The sequence below is a fragment of the Centruroides vittatus genome, unplaced genomic scaffold, assembly GCF_030686945.1.
Source record: "Centruroides vittatus isolate TY-2023 unplaced genomic scaffold, ASM3068694v2 contig_484, whole genome shotgun sequence".
In the NCBI taxonomy this organism is placed as follows: Eukaryota; Metazoa; Arthropoda; class Arachnida; order Scorpiones; family Buthidae; genus Centruroides; species Centruroides vittatus.
In genome coordinates, this window is record NW_027122274.1 from 1,798,394 (window position 1) to 1,819,424 (window position 21,031).

At 33.2% G+C, this 21,031-nt stretch overlaps 1 protein-coding gene across 1 annotated transcript in view; it reads left to right on the plus strand.

The window, feature by feature from the left end:
* The window catches only part of RpS13 (ribosomal protein S13), a 46,203-nt gene extending 38,102 nt beyond the window's left edge, over positions 1–8,101 (plus strand). Inside the window, exon 6 of the mRNA XM_067273640.1 lies at positions 8,008–8,101. Coding sequence (XP_067129741.1) covers positions 8,008–8,041 — 34 coding nt within the window. The 3' untranslated portion in view covers positions 8,042–8,101. The remainder of the gene's footprint in view (positions 1–8,007) is intronic.
* Positions 8,102–21,031: the final 12,930 nt, after the last annotated feature.

The window sequence follows — 21,031 nt, forward strand, 5'->3', positions numbered from 1 at the left end:
TTTAAGATAAGAGTTAAGTAAAATATCTTAGTTGATTATTTATCTGTTATTCTATCACAAAAACAAGTAAGATATATTTGTGTGTTTAGAAAATATTAAGTTTGGTTTTTTTTTTAAATGGGATATTATTAATGGCTTTGTAACATGATGTTATAAAGCCATTGTTCACATACCTGTACTTCAACATCTTAATGGGTAGGGAATTGTGATACACTTTGTATAAAGCAGTACTTTTAAGCATTTGTATTGGAAAATCTCCATTTTTGTGTTGAATGTATATTTTTTTTATCCCCACAATTGATTTACTAGTTACTATACAAAATAGTTATTGAGAGATAAGTTTTTATAACTGCCAATTTCTTTAAATAATAATTTTTAAGTTTTCTGTGTCAGCTATAGAAAAATCTAGATTTCAAAATTTTATTAATGTTGAATAGCATGAGATGTTATCAAAGCATTAGTAATGTTCAAGTGTCAGATTTATATGCTCAAAAAACTATGTAATATGCATCAAATTATAAAGAAACCTTCATCACTTAATAAAACTTCAACTGAATATACATAAGTAGAATGTTTACAATTTTTACATGAAGATGGTGATGTATTGTCAAAAGTACTTGTTTTCTTGTTAATTTATTAAATATTGTAATGTCAAAAAACAGTGTTTTTTTTCTCAGATTATCTCCAATTTTCTGATAAATTTCTTTTAATACAAAGGTTATTCTAAAAGTAAGAAACGTTTGTTTCTCTTGATATTGTTATGTAAGATAATGAAACAAAACTTATTTTACAACACATATGATAACAGCTATTTTTCTACGTAGTCGCCATACAAATTTAAACATTTGTCTTAGAGTATCACTAGCTTCTCTATGCCTTCTGCACACTTAGTTACCACCAAGTTCTTGAACTAGTCATTAACGGCCTCTTTCAGTTCGTTGTCACTTCCACAGTGATTCCCAGCCAAAAAATCCTTTAATTTTAGGGAAAGGTGGTAATCACTTGGAGTCAAGTCCGGGCTGTAAGGAGAATGTTCAAAAACTTCCCACTTAAATTGCTGAAGCAAGTTCTTTATCAATGCAGCAGCATGTGGATGTGCATTATCCTGAAGAAGCACAATGCCTCTGGACAATCCCAGCTGTTTGTTTTGAATGGCGCTGCGTAGTCAGTGAAAATTTACGGATTGATAAACCACAGTTATCTGTCTATAAATTTTGATAGGGTGGACTTTTTTTGCATTCAAAAAGTATATTACACTATGAACCTCAGTTGGCAGAATCTTTAATTTTGTCACACATTTCAAAGTCACACTGTAAACAATAGACAATCGTTGTGACTTACTGTTAGCATCAGACTGGTGCGAAAAAATGAGAACGTCCATGGGGGTGGGGGAAGAACTGTGCGGCTTGTCAGATCAAAACGTTCTTTTCTTTTAGAATGACCTTAGTAGTTTTTGTAGCACATTTCCAAGTATTTTTTCCGTAGAGTTAGATTTGCTATGGGGTAGTCCCAGAAGCACCTGACCTAACAAAGAACACAAAAAATTTAGAAAAGCATATCTTTATTTCTCAACATAGTCTCCTTTTAGCTTGATACACTTTTCCCATTGATGTTCAACAGCTTTGTTACCCTGTTTACAGTGAGAACCATTGATCTTCTCAAAATAGCCATCAACTGCAGACTCCACCTCTTCATTGTTGGCAAATCTTTTACCATGGAGCCATTTTTTCAAGCTTGGAAAGAAAAGATGATTTGAGGGGGGCTAAATCTGGAGAATGGGGTGCGTTAAGAAGCAATTTGAACCTTAAATCATTGATTTTGGCCACTGTGATAACAGATGTGTGAACTGGTGTGTTGTCTTGATGAAACAACACTTTCTTTCTCACCAAATGTGGCCGTTTTTTTTGATTTCATCACTCAAGTGCTGCAATAAGTTTATGTAATATTCACCGTTGATTGTTTTTCCTTTTTGAAGACAATCAATGAAAATTATCCCATGAGCGTCTTAAAAAACTGAAGCCATGACCTTGCCAGCAGATAGAACTGTCTTTGCCTTCTTCAGAGCTGATTCTCCCCTTTCAGTCTATTGTTTCAACTGTTCTTTTGTCTCAGGTGTGAAGTGATGGACCCATGTTTCATCCATGGTTATGAATTGATGCAAAAACTCTGTTTTATTGCTGCGAAACATTGCCAAACACTTGATTGAAACATCCTCACGATGCTGTTTTTGTTTCATTGTGAGCAAACGTGGTACCCATCTTCTGCACAGCTTTCTCATGTCCAAATTTTCAGTCAAAATGTGATGTACAGTACAGCACTTTTTGAAATGCCTACCATGTCTGCTAGCTCTCGGACTTTGATTGGACGGTCATCCAATAACATTTTGTGGATTTTCTTCACGATTTCTGTTGTGGTCACCTCATTTGGTCGACCACTGTGATGTTTGTCTTGGCAGCTTGTACGGCCTCATTTAAACTCTGTCACTCAATATTTTATTGTAAATGAGGGAGCAGATTCCCCCAGAATAGAATCTAGCTCAGCTTTGATATTGGTTGGACTGAGACCTTTGAAATGAAAGTATTGTATCACATAACGATGACCAATTTTTTCCATGTTTACAAATTCACTGAGATCATTCACTATTGATGGCTGTCAAACAAATACTAAACAATGTGGCATCTTCAAACTTCAAACTTAAGCATTATAAGGTTGGTACTTTCAATCACAGTAATTTTTTCAAACAACTACTGCCATCTATATGTCGGGTCAGGTACTTCTGGGATGACCCTCGTAGCAACATTTTGATTGCAGTATTACTAAAGGAATGCTCTGAATGCTTCATTATTCCACAGAATTGCTTCTTCAAGCATTTCCTTGTATAGGTCTTCATTGAAAGGATCATGTTCCTTGTTTTTATTAAATCCAATTTAAAATGCTTGCATTTTTAGTTTTTTCTTATATCTGTCTTTTATGGTAGTCTGTTGACATGCTGCTGTACTAGAAATCTTTCAGAGCAACCTACTGACTTCTGACATGTCTGGCAAAAGATAGTTCTACCATCTTTTACAGATGATAAAATTATCTCTTTTCCCACTGTGAAATAGTAATAATAATACTAGTATTTACAGTTATACACTTAAGCAGGCTTAATATTGTTGGAAAAAGGAAAAGTAAAACAAAACTTTATTAATAACAAGCAGTCTTGGATAGAAAAAACAAAAAAAATAACTAAAAACATTGATATGAAGCAAGAACAACCAACAATAGAAGTTCACTTGCAGGTTTTTCTTGAAACTTGATGAGCAAATTTCCTTGTTTATTCATTTTATTTTATTCTTTAATAAATTTAGTCCACATAATGTAAGGATTTTGAGAATTGTTTTGCCTGAAATGACAAGTTTCCATAGTAATGCAAAACAAGTTTGTTAACCAATTTCAAACATTTGAATTTTGTGCAATCACTGCAATTGGAAGACAGAGTGATATTTTTCATGTTTTCTACAGAAGAAACTAGTCAAAACCTTGTTTTATGAATATTCTAATTTTATATAACATAATTTTTGCACAGCATGAGACACTAAAGGAAGCTTAACTATCATGCTATATGACAGTCAGTTAGTTATATTAACCACTCAGCAGTGAGGGACGTATATATACGTCGAGGGCGATCGTGTGGCAGTGGTGAGGGACGTATATATACGTTAAATTATTTTGGGGGTATCACCAGAATCTAGCCAAAAACTACCGCAAAAAAAAATTCACATAAAAAATGAATTATGTAACAATAAAAAAAGACTTTTCTTTACTAGACATAACTGTTTACAAATACTTTTTCTAAAACGGAAATGAGAAAAATTGCGTGAAAAAATACTTTAAAAATTTTTCGGGTATATTCTCCACTACTAAGGGATAGAACCATACCTGACTCTCCCACTGCTGAAAGGTTAACTTATCAAATAATTGTTTAACTATAGTGCCATATCAAGTTTTTCCAACAACTGTATGTAGTTTTACAAATCTATATCAGTTGTGGTTTGTGGCATTGTGACAGTGTTTACTGGTTTACATCACTGATATTAAACCACATTCTTTGAAATCATGTTTTTATATTAATTTAAATATTATTTTCTTAATTGTTATCATAAACTATATTTCATTAATTCTTTACACAGTTTTACATGTAATGTATTCGTTGTTGCTTTGCATATATTTTATTAAAAACAAACAAGTCTTTTTCTTCCTGTTTTACTGTTAAGATGTGTAATTAGACTTATTTTACTTGTGACAGTAGTTTATAAAGAAATTCAAAATCCAATGATTTGTTTTAGTAATAAATGTATATTTATAAAAGCATATCATAAAGTAAGATAAACTGGTGCATAAGATATAAACATTTTTAGATTGATATTTTATACATTATAATTTTAGTACTCTGGAACGGATTATGTTCGAGTACCAAGGTACAGTGGTACCTTGGTACTCGAACATAATCCGTTCCAGAAAGAGGTTAGAGTACCAATATGTTCGGACTCCAAATCATTTTTTCCCATTACAAATAATGTAAAATGGATTAATGCGTTCCAATCCCCACTTGATTCGCTAGTAACATAACAGATTAGAGAACAGAACAGATTATAAATGATATTTAGTTTTTAGGCAAGCAGTAAATAACACATATATAACTCTCAATAAATAGTAAAAACATTAAAGAAGTCATTTTAACATACAAAAACTTACCTTTTTGATTGCGATATGATGGCATAAGTGGATGGCGATGTGAGGAGGAAGAGCGGGAGTTACTGCCAAGAAGGGGAATCCTCTTCCATAAAAACATCTGGTAATGGAACTTCGGGGGTTGCTTCCCTTTTCTGTCGCTTTTTGGCAGATAAATCTTTAATTAAAAACGTATCCATTGTCTGTTGCTTCTGCCTTTTTTGCAGAATTTTACAGAAATGAGACATGACATTTTCATTGAAAAGGTTACAGCCCCATTGGCTACCGTGGTATCAGGATGAGATTTTTCAACAAAAGCTTGCATATCCCCCCACTTAGCACAAATTTCTTTAATCACTGAAATTGGGATATCCTTCTTCCCTTCCTCCTCTCCAAAGACATATCCTCAGCCAAAATCCTTTGTTGCTCATTTTGAAGGTACTCCAACTCTTCTGTAGTAAGCTCAGTACTGTGGTCTTCCACAAGCTCTTCAATATCTTCATTGTCGACCTTCAAGCCTATGCTTTGTCAAATAGAAGCAATATCATCCACAATTTCTTCGTTAAAGCCCTCAAAATCTCGCTCTGGTACACAGTCAGGCCAGAGTTTCCTCCATGCTGAATTCATGGTGCGGAATTCACTTGGTTCTATGCATTGTCAATAAGATGAACACAATTAAGAATATGGAAATGATTTTTCCAAAATTCTTTCAAAGTTAACTGAGTGTCATTACTGACTTCAAAACACTTTCGAAACAAGGATTTAGTGTACAATTTCTTGAAATTAGAAATGACCTGTTGATCCATTGGTTGTAGCAAAGAGGTTGTGTTAGGTGGCAGATATTTAACCCAAATAAAGTCAAATTCATCGACTAAATCCTCCTCCAAGCCTGGAGGGTGAGCAGGAGCATTATCTAATAGGAGAATGCATTTTATTGGCAAGTTCTTTTCTTGCAAATATTCTTTCACAGTTGGTGAAAAACTTCATGCACCCACTCAACAAAAAATTGCCAAGTCACCCAGACCTTTGAATTAGCACGCCACATAACAGGTAATTTACTCTTCATAATATTGTTCCTTTTGAACACCCTTGGGTTGTCGGAGTGATAAACCAACAATGGCTTAACCTTAAAATCTCCACTTGCATTACCACACAGCAAAAGAATAAGCCTATCTTTCATTGGCTTGTGCCCTGGTAGTAGAAACAAAAAAATTAAATACCTTCTAAAACCGATAACCGGTGCGAACTATTTTTCGAAATGGCGAACGTTTTCACTGCCCCTCCTGGGCTCTTCCTCAGGCCAATTCTGGATATGATAATCGAACAGCATAAATAAATGGAACGTGTTCCGTAATTTAAACGATCGAGTACGTTGGGCAACCGCGTGCCGTTCCAAATATTTAAATTTCCTTTTATTCCGTTTGGGAAAACGATGTGTGCCTCCTATGATAAATACGCGTGACGTCAACTGATTCACGACTTTTCTTCCAATAAAAACTGCCAAGCAGTGGAGAGATTCCTTTCTTCTTTGAAATTAATACATGTTGTTGTGCGATCGGCTTTATAAATTTCAATCTCCTCCAGAGTTCTCAGATGTTCTTGATGTTGGGTGGTGCGGATCACCTTTGACGCAAAGGTGATCCGCACCACCCAACATCAAGAACATCTGAGAACTCTGGAGGAGATTGAAATTTATAAAGCCGATCGCACAACAACATGTATTAATTTCAAAGAAGAAAGGAATCTCTCCACTGCTTGGCAGTTTTTATTGGAAGAAAAGTCGTGAATCAGTTGACGTCACGCGTATTTATCATAGGAGGCGCACATCGTTTTCCCAAACGGAATAAAAGGAAATTTAAATATTTGGAACGGCACGCGGTTGCCCAACGTACTCGATCGTTTAAATTACGGAACACGTTCCATTTATTTATGCTGTTCGATTATCATATCCAGAATTGGCCTGAGGAAGAGCCCAGGAGGGGCAGTGAAAACGTTCGCCATTTCGAAAAATAGTTCGCACCGGTTATCAGTTTTAGAAGGTATTTAATTTTTTTGTTTATACAACCCGGTGTGGGAGAAGTGTTAGCCCTGGTAGTGCTTTTTCTTCCAAAATAGCCCAGTTTCGTCTGCATTGAACACCTGTTGAGATGCATAACCTTCTTCCATCATAAGTTTACTAAACTCGGCGACAAATTTCTTAGCCCCTTTCTTGTCTGAACTAGCTCCCTCTCCATACCTTACTGCGTTATGTATTCCACTTTGGTTCTTAAAGTTTCAAACCACCCTCTACTAGCCTTGTACTTGTACCAGGGGTTTTCTTCACTAAATCGTCATAGATTTCTAGTGCCTTTTCACAAATAAATGTCTCACTAACGCTATCACCTCGTAACTGTTTCTCATTTATAAAAATAAGTAGCAACTTCTCTGCTTCTTCAAGTATCTGAGGCCTTTGCTTTGTCAACGTAGTCACTTCTTTTGCAACATTAGCTCATTTTATTGTTTCTTTATTCTTTAAAATAGTCGATATTGTCGACTTATCCATAGAATATTGGACAGCAAGATCCAAAACACGCGCTCCATTTTCATGTTTAGCAATGATTTCTTTTTTCAGTTCGATTGTTTTTCTCACTGCTTTCCTTTTCACTTGACCACTTTCATTTTTATTCTACTTGGGACCCATGTTTAAGAGCTAATAAATCAAAAGAAAAGGATGCTAATCCAAAAAATATAGCACAGTGTAAGTTAATGTGCATGCGAAACAATGACTGTCTCGTAACTGACGCCCCCGCCGTGGCATCGGCTTTGGCTTGGCGGGCTTTCCCGTTCGAGTACCAAAATTTTGTTCGGGAACAGGGGCCTTTTTTTTTCGAAATTTTTGGTTGGGTATTGATTTGTTTGGGCTTCAAAACGTTCCAGTACCAAGGTATGATTGTACTTGAAATCTCAACCAATACAAAATTCTTCAATATAATCACCAAAATTATTCAGACAATTGTTTCTATATGTAATAAATTTATTTATTCTATCATCATAAAATCATGTAGTTGACTGCATATCTCACATCCGTTTTGATGTCAAACTTGAGCAAATAATTTTGTCAGAATTCATATTTATTTATAGTTATAGTTTTAACAGTTAACATATATTTTTGTGTGTAAATGTGTACGCAAGTTTTTTATATATGATTAACTTTGGAAAATGGGTTCTGTTTATTAGCAATAATTTTTAATATTACTAGAAAGTACAAAAGGTTTTTTAATAATATATTAACAACTCTTTTTCTTCTTTTTGCAGTGAATCATCAACTGCATCTGCACTTGTAGCTTGAATTGTGATCTTCATGGTCATGTATTGTTCAAAAGACAAAATAAAAAAGAATTGAAATTAACTGATTTTTACTTTTTGAATATTAATTATGTAGTTACATTTTTTTGTGTAATGTAAACGACATTACAAAGTAATTAGAACTGACTGATTGCATGAAAAATTTGATTTATATAATTAGATATAATTTTTTTTATAGAGATTGTGATGATTATAATAGCTTAATTGTATTCTGTGCTTTAAAATTTGCCAATTGGTCTCTACTATTAATCTCTCAGTATTTATTTAGAAATTTATAAAAATTCAAACAAATACAAAGTTCAAACAAATGGTTATCAAGCTAAATATTGGTTTCTAGTCTGAGGAATTATCACTTTTTGGGGAATGTTTTCACTTTGATGCTAATAGACGTTTTTGGATGTTGTGCTTTATTAAATATGCATTTCAAACAGTTCTGTCCCTCTTCAGTTTAAAGTAGATGCTTTGGGTTACAGATTCTTTTATAAATTCACTGAAGACTATACATTTTTTGTTTATTCTTATTATTATTATTATTATATTGTAAAAATCTTTTAACCTGAAAAGCATCTACTTTGAGTTGAAGTGGAACAGAACTGTCCAAAATGCAAATTTAATAAAGTAGAAGCACCAAAAAGTTTTGTGTCCAAATCACATCTTTTGGGAACTGTTTTCATAAGTTCACAGACTAGAAGTAAATTTTTATCAAATAGAAACATTGAATTTATTTTAAAATTATTTCAATATGATTTTATCAAATTCAAAATTTTTGGAATGAAAAAATATACAGAAAATGAAACTTTTTATGAAAAATATATGTTTAGAATTATGTAAATCTTTTCATCATAAAAAAATTAATTTTTTACTGTAATTCTATTGACTTAAGTCAAAAGTTGAGGGTTCAATATTTTTGAGAAAACATGAGTACAATTAAAAGTAATTTCCACTGGCATTTAGTCATTGTTTCATTTAGTGACTAGTTTGTAAAATTTAGTGACTTATTGTAAAATTTCTTCCACAACAATATCCATAAACTAATGTTTTGTAATGCTTTTGGTTCTCAAACATTTCTTGATGATGTACAGTACATCAAATTATCCAATGTGAATGTGCTCTCTTCAGAAGGCCAAAGGCATGGCAGTTATAGGGCAACATATTGAGGTAATAAAGTGAATGCACCAGGTTTCAGAAGCTTGGAAATCAATTTCCTTGAATGGTGTCATCTACTTTCTTCATGTTAGCTGTTAGCACTGATCAGATTCCTGAACAAGCTTGGTTGATGATGGTGTTGTCTTTGTGATCTTTTTTGAACATTGAACTCCATCTTGTGACAAGTAAGCTCTGCTGACAGACATCTCTCTATGGAGTTTACCTGCTCTACAATTCTCCACAACACAAAATTGGACCACAGCTTGTTGATCATTTCTGGAAAGACTTGGCATTGTAGCAGCCCTTCCTGGTGCACTGCAAATTCACATACCAGACAAACACATTGCTTAGAAATATGAAAGGTACAAATGGACTGTTCTAAACATAGAGGTTGTTACAATGTGTATGTAATGATTTCACTTCTGACACCAACTCTCACAACTTTTGGCTCATGCCAATATTAAGTATTTTAACAAAAATAACATTTGAACTTGGTGCCATATTCAAAAAGATGAGAAAAATTGGTTCAAGGAATCAAATTAAACTTTTTTTTTTATTCAGAAAGGTTTTATTTTTATAAGAAGGTTATCAGCCATGAATATTATCAAGTGCAATAGAACGAATAGATTGGAAAGAGAATATATAAAGATTTATACTTAAGTAGATTAATTAACAAAATGATTAATAAATATATGCATTTCTAAAATATTTTACTTATAACTACTATGTAATTTCTGAATGAAAAATAATTTCAATAAATTAACGTGGAAGATTCTATATTTTTATTATTAGACTTCAAATTTTTCTTTTCATTAAGGTTTTGTTAATAATACATGAGGAATTGATGTAATTTTTTAAAATGATGATAAAATGGTCATAAAGAAAGTAAACTTGATACAACATGCTATTATTAAGCAGATATTTGAATTTTTCATAATCGATTATATTAGTTTTTTAAACATTATCTAAAAAGAGATCGCCATCCGTAAGCAAATTATATTCAACTATAAAATTTGTTTTTCTAATTTGATTAGAGCAGGGATGGGCAACTGGCGGCCCACGTCACATAAAATATGAATAAATATATCAATTTCTCAGCTTAAAGAAGTATGCAGCAACAATTCAAACGTTATTTTCTTCTACAACTTATGTACGGGAATAGTTTTTCCGCGATGAATTTAGTAAAATTAAAACGGGTAACAGACACGTCGAAACTAATTTAAAACTAGCAGTGACGAATATTTAACCAAATATTTCCGATATATTACGTTTACATCAGTTCCAGAAGCTAAATTAAGTATACCTATGCTAATTTATAATTATATATGAATAAATTGTCATTTACCGACATTTTTTTCTTTTCTCTTGGGTATGTGGCCCGCGTCAGTTCAAAAGTTTTAAAATGCGGCCCTTAGAAAAAGGTTGGCCATCCCTGAATTAGGGATTTAAACATTTAATGCTTGTTAGCTAATTTATCTAGTTAAGTTACAATTTTACAAATTATTGAATATTTTCTTTTAAGGTTATATAAATTTTAAGACAATTTTATTGATTTTATTTTTATATCAATTTAAAAGTGAAATTGTTAAATTATTAAAAACGGAATTGTTCTTTTACATGCACTCTGGGTAAAGGTACTCTGGAATTCATTTCTTTTCTAACCTGCCTTGGCCTAGGTCTAGGGTCACCTAGAAGACTTTCGACCATCTCTTCCAGTTCTTGTTTATCGCTTAAGCTGCCATTTTTAGAATCTAGGTGTATACCTACTTTTTCAGTTCGTACCTTGGAAATAATTCTCATCGATTCCTCGCTTTTCTTTTGACTCTTTTTCCTCGTCAATTTTAGTTGTTTTATTTCTTTATTCATGTCTTGCATAGTTTTCGATTTTGTTTCTAATTCACTAATTATTTCCTTGCTCGTCGTTTCCAGTTTATCTATCCTGCTGTCCATTACATTTATTGAATTTTGAATTTGATCGATTTTACAATTGATTCCTTTCACTTCTGTCATTAACTCCGACAGCATACATTTCATACTTTCCAAAGTGTCCGATATTTTGAGTGTTCCTTCTTTCAAATTCTTTGGATTCGCTTTATATGAAACTTGACGTCGATTCATCCTCATTAGATGCAGCTATTGATCGCTTATTGATCATCCACGGGTTGGTTGGTTGGTTCTTGTAAGGTTAATATTAAAGAAAAATAAGGTCAGGTATTTTATATTAATCCTAAATCAGTTTTAAAATTAAAAACTAAATTATAAAATTTGCTCAGATTTAATTATTAAGGCACCAAAAGTTCAATTTTCTTAAATAACGCATTGGATTGTTTTAATATAACAATATCGATTGCATATTATTCTAAACATTTATATAGTTTTGTTTCCTCATGTAATTTTACAGGAAATAAAAATTTCTTTGTATGAAATTACACAAGTAAAAGAGAATATTAAATAGTCAAATGTAGAAAATGCAGCTATTAAATAGATTAAACAAATTCTAAGCTAAAAGTAATGCTAGCAAAATATTGATTGCATCATAAATGAAGAATTCTTGACGGGAAAAGACGCTGCCAAGTTCATCTGTCTAGCTACTACAGCTGCAATGATGCACTCTATAAATAAATTTATTTAATCGATTGAGTCTAAATAAAGTCGGTTACCTTATTATAATATAACTTGGAAATTTTAAAAGTTAAATTTTTGTCGCATATAATTTTGGTAAAATGAATATAAATTTTGTGCAGACGCATTTAACTTCAAACACAATAAATTCTTTCCTCGATGATCCAAAAATAGTAATTAATGAAGCAATTAAATTTAAAAAATTTCGTTTTATCTAAAGAATAGGAAGCCACGAGTGAACAGTTTCTTCTTAGTCAACAGTTAACTGTAATGATGGTAATTGCGTCTGCGTGGGTAAAATTGATCGTATAAGACTCGATAATCGAATATTTAGATTTGATTTCTGAAAAAAATCAAACTGAAAGTAATTTTATTATTCGTATTACGATTTTAAATGTGTTTTTATAGTTAATATATTAGGATATTTCATTAAACTTGCAAATTGATGTCTATTCAATATAATAACGGTCTAAAAGTTGATTCATTTTGCAAAACGAGATCAAAATAGCTAATTTTCTGATATTCAAATATCACACATTCGATAAATATAAAATTGAGAATTTTTGTGATGTAGATAAGTTAATGAAGAATGGGTGAAAATCCTGGATGAGGCCAAGGTCCTTCAAGGACTATGAGGGGCAGACAGAAGAAGATAAGTTAATATTTAATAGTATTTAATTTATGCGCTTCGAGACAACTTTTCATTGGTGAAAATGTTATAAATCACTCGTAATTTTATTATGGACGTGTTTTTGACTCTGTTCCATGTCTGTTGATTTATAGTAAATTATCGATTTCTCTGCTGAGACGGTGAAATATTTTAAGGTCATTCTATTCAAGATTAATATCTTGCAAATACCAGTGTTGTTATTCGGCATCTGTATATATAGAGAACTTGCATGGACGTCATCTCGTGACCAAATCGTCATCGCTCCGCCTCCTGCGCTATATTTGTGCCGTGCTGTTCGTGGAAGTGTATATAGTTTAGCTTGTGTTTAAACGTCAAAACATGCATTTTAATTTCCCGGCTCTGTTATAAGTAACAGGAAAACTATTAAAACCTTTTTACATTTTTGGACTCTTGACCTTGAAATGTCGAGAAATGCAAAAAAATTCGAAGTTTTTTCTGTAGCCTATGTATGTATGTGGAGTGGATATGATTTTGTTCACCCAATTTGAAGAAGCTTAATAATTCCCCTGACTTTTGTCAAAATTTTCTGAAATTTGCAGGGAGATTTGTATATTTGGGGGACCAATACTATTAAATTTCAGTAATAAAAGGTCGAGGGGATCGTGGAACGTATCTCGAGTAGGTTGGAATTAATGAAGATTTTACTCGTCTTTAACATTTATATGTTTTTTTAAAATTCATCTCTACCTTCAAAATTAAGCCTTTTACCATTTTATAATAACTAAAAATATAAAAAGTTTTGAATGACAAAATCACGTAAATAAATTTGTGTGTAACACCATTATTTATCTTTAATAATATAAAATGTTTTAAATTTAAGATCTCATAACAGCTGGGCAAGTTACACAACTCGTTGCAGGATTTCTTTACTAGGTTATTTAACAACTCTTAGAGCCTACTAGTCAAGGCGCCGATTGTTACAGAAGTAAAATTTTAATCTATAGTGGAGTTGATCCGTACGAAGATGACTCGAATTCGTTCTTAGAGGATCGTAGTTCGTAGCCGAAGAAGATAGAATGTGGCGACACTTTATCTTAACCCAATTTTTAACTCAACCAAACAAAAGCACTTAAAGCTCAATTTCGTAGCAAGTGGCCGGGTTGATCCAAAGATTTTGGTAAAAGAGTTCTTCAGAACATACCTTTCCTAGCAAGAGAAATTTAAGTACATTAAAACAAACTATAACACTTGATCATTGTATCGTTGTACTGACAAAAATGCACATTTTATTGACCATTGCATAGCATTACTTCTAAGTACTGTGTGATAATTTTTTTTTAATTTTCGAATTTTCATTCCGTTTTAAAATTTACTTACTCTGTATCTCAATATTAGGTAAGCCACTCAAAGTTTACACTCAAGCTTTCCCCCATTTAAAGTTTGGTTAGTATCAGTTGAGGTTAAAACAGAACGAAAACATTTATTTCTTAATGCTTGATGAACATGTGATGAATATTTCATTCAAAAATACCAAACTTTAAGATACTTGACATGATATTCTGGTTTTCTACATTTTCCATTCCAAGTCTTTTCCACAGATCATCTTTTTTATAAGCTATTTTTGTTACTTGAGACTATAGAATAGTTTTAACACATTTAGAGGAAGGTCGGGTAGTATCGGACAAGCGTTGTGTCTAACATTTGCTGCAAGTGGCAGGACCTCTGAATTCACTCAACATGCTGGTGTCCAGCATGTTGAGTGAATACAGTTCAGATTTCGCCATATTTAGTCAATCGGCAGTGTTGTTGACACGTGGCAAAAAATTTTGGTTTTTTTTAATGTTTTGAGTAAACGAAGATAACTTCTGGTTGTCATAGCTTGCCTGAAAATGAGAATAAGTTGTTTTTTGTTTATTGTTGAAAACAACATTCACTGTTCTTTAACTTGTAGGCCGGAAATCTTCTTAAGCTTACTAATACGTATGTGGTAACCGATGTTTTGTTCCATGATGTTTCGGATTGTATGGGACAAAAATGTTGCGGTTTGTATGGGACAGAGGTGTTACGGGTTGTATCGGAAACAGTTTAAGGTTGATAAGAATTATATTCTCACGGAATGTTTTCGTTTTACGGGACGATATGGGTAAAGTACGGCAGACGAAAGGAAAGAAAGAAGAAAAGGAATCTATGCAGGTAAGACAAAACTGCTGGGGAAAAATCGTCTAAATAAAGAGACAAGAAAGAAAACAGTAAATAGGACTAATTCAGTTCAAGAAAAGAGAGAAGACCAAGAGGCTCACTGCATCATCTGTGGTGAAACCTTTGAAGAAGACTGGATTAAATGCAGGATTTATGAAGGTTGGGCTTACGAAAATTGCCCCGATCTTGAAAGAAACAATCTGTTTTATGAATGTGATGTTTGTATTACCAAAAAAAAAAAAAGTAAACACAACGCATTTGTCATTAAACTAGTTGTTAAATTTTCAGACTGATAATTTTTTAATTTTTCTCATTTATACCACTTTCTTATCATGTATTCACTTAGTTTTACGATCTGTAATTTGTACTTCTATAAATTTCTCAGAAATAACTCTGCCTAATAATATAAAGTTGTTTGTGAAACCGAAAGTAATTCTCTTGCAGATTTTTTTCATGTCCGATACACCCTCCACAATTGAACTAGGTAAAAATATAATGACTATAAAAGTGTAAAAAAAATGAGTTTTAACAGGTGTTTTTATAAGACAATGAAGTTTTGTATGGAATATAATCTGGACCAATTGTGCTATAAAAATATTTTATAATATAGAAGCTTAGGTGTCCGATACTACCGGACCTTCCCCTAATATATTTTGTTTGATTTGAATATATATTTCTCCTCACCTAACTAGGCCGTTTCCTATAGAAAGTCCTTTCAGGAGACACTTCTTGTTCGCAATGGGATGGAGATATGTGGTAGAATAGTGGTTTATTTAGCAGTTGGGACATATCCATCTGGTGCTGCTAATTATGAAAAGAGTAATCAGATGCCAGTCGCAAGGTTTATCTTAAAAAACATCAGAATATTATATCATATTGGCAATGTTAATTGCATTTGTCTAATATAAATCAGAATGAAAATTTATGTTTAAGTACAATTTAAGTTAACATTTTTAAAAGATATTTCTTTCATTAATGAATTAAATATATTTTTTCAAATAGTAATTAGGTCACGTCATTACTAACTGTGAGAATAATCATCAGAAAATACGGGAACTTATTTGCTGTCAAATTGAAAAAAAGGTCATTGTTATTTCAAATACTTGGAAATTTCTTAAATGATCATGGATAGGACGGGAACTGATGTTAAAATCAATGCAACAATTAATTTTTTTGAAACTTTAATATAATGTTATGGACAGGAAAGATATGATTACGTTTGGATAAAATTTTTTCCAGGCCAAAATTTTTATAATGAATCAATTTTTAGTTAATCTTAATTATCATTATGAACATTTATATAAATGGTAATTTATATATAATTTAAAAACAATTGTAAAATATTTTACACTTTAAAATAATCCATACAATATAAAGTATATTCTTCCGCTGCATTAATCTGCTGTTTCCAAAAACACCCATTAAAATTTTCCGTTTTCTATTTCTTTACAATCAAATAGCTTTATTCCAATGGCCGTAACATGCCGGACATTTTACGCATTTCACCGGCGTATTTTTAAGCTGGAAAAAATTCGAAACTAGAGGTTGCCTTATAGTACAGGTATAAAATGCGAATCTTCACCATAGAATTGCAAACAAGGCGAAAAGCGCTCAACATATAAGGGTGCGACTATACAGACGCGAGTGAGCGAGAATGTGACGAAAAGAGGTGGTGACGTTTCTCGCTCTGGTTAAGTGAAGTACGACTACACCGAAGTGAGCAAATGGAAGAAAGTGGCGTAAAGATGATGACGTCATGTGTTCGCTTTGAACTCGTCAAAGAGAAGCGGGAATTATTGCACTGTATGAAAGTAAAAATCAAAATGGTTTGACCCTTACTACTAGCAAAGAGAAAACTTTTGCTATTAGGATTACTTCGCAATTAACACAAAAAGAAACGAATATACGGTGTTCCACCTCTCTGGAAACAGAGAAAGGATAAAGTTCACATTGAGCGAATGAGAAAAGCGAAAAGCGATTTTTATTTATTTAGCGAAATTGTTCCACACAATCAAAAACGAAAAGCAGCCAATCATTTTGGCAACGATATCGCCCTATTAGAGGAAAGCGAGACAATGATACAGCATGCCACGGCCGCATTGGGTCGGGAGGCACACAAAATTGGCCTCAGGATAAACGCCGTGGAGACGAAAATTATGCATGTATGTAACACTGTCCAAACGCGGGGAGTAATTGTCGGAGCACACTGATTGGAGGAGGTGGAGAGATTTATCTACTTGGGTAGTGTTATTTCCCAAAATGGTGATGCAGAAATGGACGTGAAGTGCCGCATCAGAAAAGCGGACAGTCTTCTGGTCCTCACCATCCATCTCACTGAGAATTAAATTTCGTCTGTTCACCTTCATCGTGATTCTGATAGCTGTTTATGCTAATGAGTCCTGGAAGACATCGGGAAACATCAATAGAAGGCTCGATGTCTTCCAACAGAGATGCCTACGACGAATCCTAAAAATCTGATATTTAGATCATATCACCAAGAAAAGGTTCTCCAAAGGAGTGGGATGTGCAAACTTCATAACATTGTTGTCCGCAGAAGAGTCCGACTGGCCGGCCACATTTTTCGTATGGAGAATAATAGGATCCCTAAGACAGCCATGAAATGGGTTCCCCTGGTGCCAAACGACCACGAGGACGCCGCAGGAATACTTGCCGTAGAACTTTTCAAGATTTGAAGATGCTCAATATGACTTGGAAGAAAGCTGAAGTCCTCACCTATAATCGAAATTGAAGGAAGATAATTACCGCCCGGTATGCTACCTAGCATTGTGAAGGAACTACTACTATTACTACTACTACTAATCATTTGCAAGCAAGACAATATCTCATCTCGAAAAACAAAATGGCTGCTTCCGATATTCTGCTGTTAATTAATTACCTTTTATTTATTTATTGAGGAAAAAAATACGTTAAAAAGAAAACGATGCTGGGTGAGAGTAATATTAAAAAATCTGTGAATTACAACGTATAATTTATTGCGTGAGAAAGTTTATGTAGCCATTTTGAAAACAACAATCGTGTTTCCTAGCGGGAATACTATTATTGTTCTTGGCGAAATTTTTTCGCTAGCGAAAAAGCTCGATAGTTCCGAATTTTGAAGCAATTCGCGAAATGGTAAAATTCGCCAGAAACGACATGTCTGATGTGTTATTAATTGCATTTTTCGCTTTCGCCAGCGAATCGCGCCCAGTATGAACTAAGCTTAAAGGACATAAAAATTGTTTTCTTCAGAGATTAGACTGTATATAGTTTGAAAAATATTTTAATATATACAGTAGATAAAAGATATGAAAGTCATCTTCTTGACTCTCCTCACAAACCTAGAACACTCGGGAATACACCCAAACGTAAATTGTAGAACAGGTGACCACACTTCTGGGTAATAGCGCTCGCTGAGAAAATTAACCGAAAAACAAATTACTGTATACAAATGAAAATTCAGGGTATTGCGTGTATTTCCATAGAGATCTGATTCAATTTTGAAACAGCGCATACTTTTATATAATTTTATTATGAAAAAAGAAAATATAAAGTATTTCCCAATAAACTTAAGTATTAAAATATAGTATTACCCAATTTTCTCTATACTGTATTTACAACACAATATAGAGAAAATTGTGTTTGTTGGGCAATGGAGAATTGGAGTAGGCAATAATTCTTGTTTATATTCTGAACAACTAAATCGTCAGCATAATTCAGTGATTTTCAACCGGGTATCGCGAAATAATGCTGAGCAGGCCATAACGCTTCTTACACGTGTTACTAAAAATATGGAAAACGCTATAATTACACTGATAAAATAGAAATGCCGAAAGAAAAAATTTTCACGCTGGAGGTGCCATTAATATCAGGTTGTAAATGTAAAATTTAGACATTTTGAAAAAGAAAAAAAAAAACTTTATTGGCAATTAGCTCAACAACGATACAGTTCAGACTGATAGGTAATCACCGTCAATATCAATTACATTTCGCCACCTTAACAAAAAACTTTCAATTCCGTAAGCTTAGAATGACTGCGGTTTTCTTTGAAGAAAGTCTCGAGTGTCGGTGGGAGTATTGCCATTGAATTGTATTGGCAATATGATTCTGCAGGGCACGAAATAGGTGGTAGTTGGCGTCAAGTGTGGGCTATAAGGTGGTTGAAGCAGAACTTCCCAGTCCAGACTGGGAAAGTTCTGTCACGTCGAGCAAAGATGATCTGTTTCCCCAAAGTCATCTTTGCTCTGTGCTAGCGCATTGTCGTGGTGGTGGTAGACTTTCAATAGTTTGTCGAAGTTCTTGGATCTTGGTATTCAAACTATCCAGTTGTTTACAGGAGAGCTCTTTCGTGACAGTGGTGTTGGTTGGAGACAGTTCTATCATGACAACGCCAAACAAACAGAGATCATCATCTTTTTTTGCACTAACGGTCCTCTAACATTTGTTTACCCATGAACACTAACAAACGCTTTTCAGATCAGATCGTAAGCCTTGGTTGCTCTCTGACTACTTTTAAAGCAATAGAGCAACAGCAACAGAATGTGTTTTCAAAGTTTCATGTTGTCAGACATTGCTGATGCATCTATTTCCAATGAAATATGTGACGAAACGTCCTCTGGTTACTTTACTTATATACCCACATAGAACGTTATGGAACATTTTTTCCCAGTCGTTCCTTGAAAACATCGAAATGTCCAAATTTCATCTTTACAACCTGATAAAAAAGGTTGAAAAACACTGGCATAATTGAAATTTAGATAAAATTTCACGAAAGTTTACTTTTCTATAAAACAACTAATTTAATCCCAATGGCACGTTAACTACTACGTTTGGCCTTTTGTGGTCTCTGAGCGGTAAAGACACTAAAACCACAAAAAATATCTACTATATTGAACTACAAGTTACATAACTTTTATAGCGGTCTTTGTTATAAGATATTAGCGAGTTTGTGCATTGATATTTTCCATTATAAAATGCTTCGTTACACTTTAATGTTGTGACTGTTCAAATCTTACATTATAAAATAAGGTTTTAACGGTAGCTAATAAGATGTAGGAAAACGTTTACATCATTTTATCAAACATAACTAACAAGAATGGATTTCGATTTTCTAACACTGAGACTTTGACATACTCTCAAATTGTTCTAATGATGAAAATGAATTATGCCTGCATAATTCATCATTTGACATATCCTCATGGAAGGTGCTTTCTATATTATTTCAAAATATACTAAGGTAAGAAAAACAAATTACATTAAGGCCGCCACAAACTAAGCAAATTCGTTCGATCATCGCCAATTTCCCGTCATCGACTCTACGTCATATCCTCCGATGGAAAAACGGGTTTTATCGTTCGACGCCACTCAAATTCAAGTAGCCTACCGGTAGTTTGATTTTTCGGGCAGTGGTCGACGATGCTCATGCGCATTTCAAAGTTTGCCAGAAAGGAGCATGCGCCGTAGGGTACAAAATAAAACGCGCGTTTGTGCTTCACGTTTCGGCCATGTCTTTGCTACGCTGTGATTACAAAACAGCTGTTTGATAATTTTCATAGAAGCAAGCATATAAATTAGTTCATTGAAATTTATAAATCTATCGGGTCTCGATTTCGTTTATGAAATTTCTGGTAGCAAGTCGTTGTAGGTCGTCATTTTACAAAAACTATCGAGCAATAGTTTGAAGAGGGTAGACGAAATGTATCTGCTTCTGCGGAACTACGTTACGAGTGATATCACAAGCGGAGAATTTGCCAGATCGTCGAAGCAAAGCAGTCACGAGACCATAAAATTCACGACCTATGACGTCACGTCTAGAGCGACGCCATTTCATAGTGATTTTACAACAAATGTTAGAATGTAGTCATATAATAAAATGGGAGAAAATGAATATATTTAAGACAATTTTATTTCTATTAATTCTCTTAACACTAGAGGCCGTCCATAGATTACGTAAAGGCGATTTCGGCCATTCTAGACCCCACCCAACCCTGTGTAAGAAACCGTAATATTTTCTTTGATCCCTCCTCCCCTTCCCTATCTTACGTAATATTTAGGCAGGTTTTATAGAAAGATTTTAACAAAAATTTTTTTTATGAAACCCTAACTTAGGTCCAAAATATATTATTAATAATTAATTGATATGTACTACTATTTATAAAAGATTTTATATAAACTTTTAAAATTTAGTAAATTTTAAATTAAATAATAGTAAATTTAAATTTAAAACTTTAATGAATTCGAATGAACAATTTATTTTAAGAACTTTTTTTAATTATTAACAATCTTTTTATTATTATTATCATCATTAATCAACGTCATAATATTCATTTTTATATTAATTTTAATTTTCACAAAACGAAGCAAAAAAACTTTGACAAA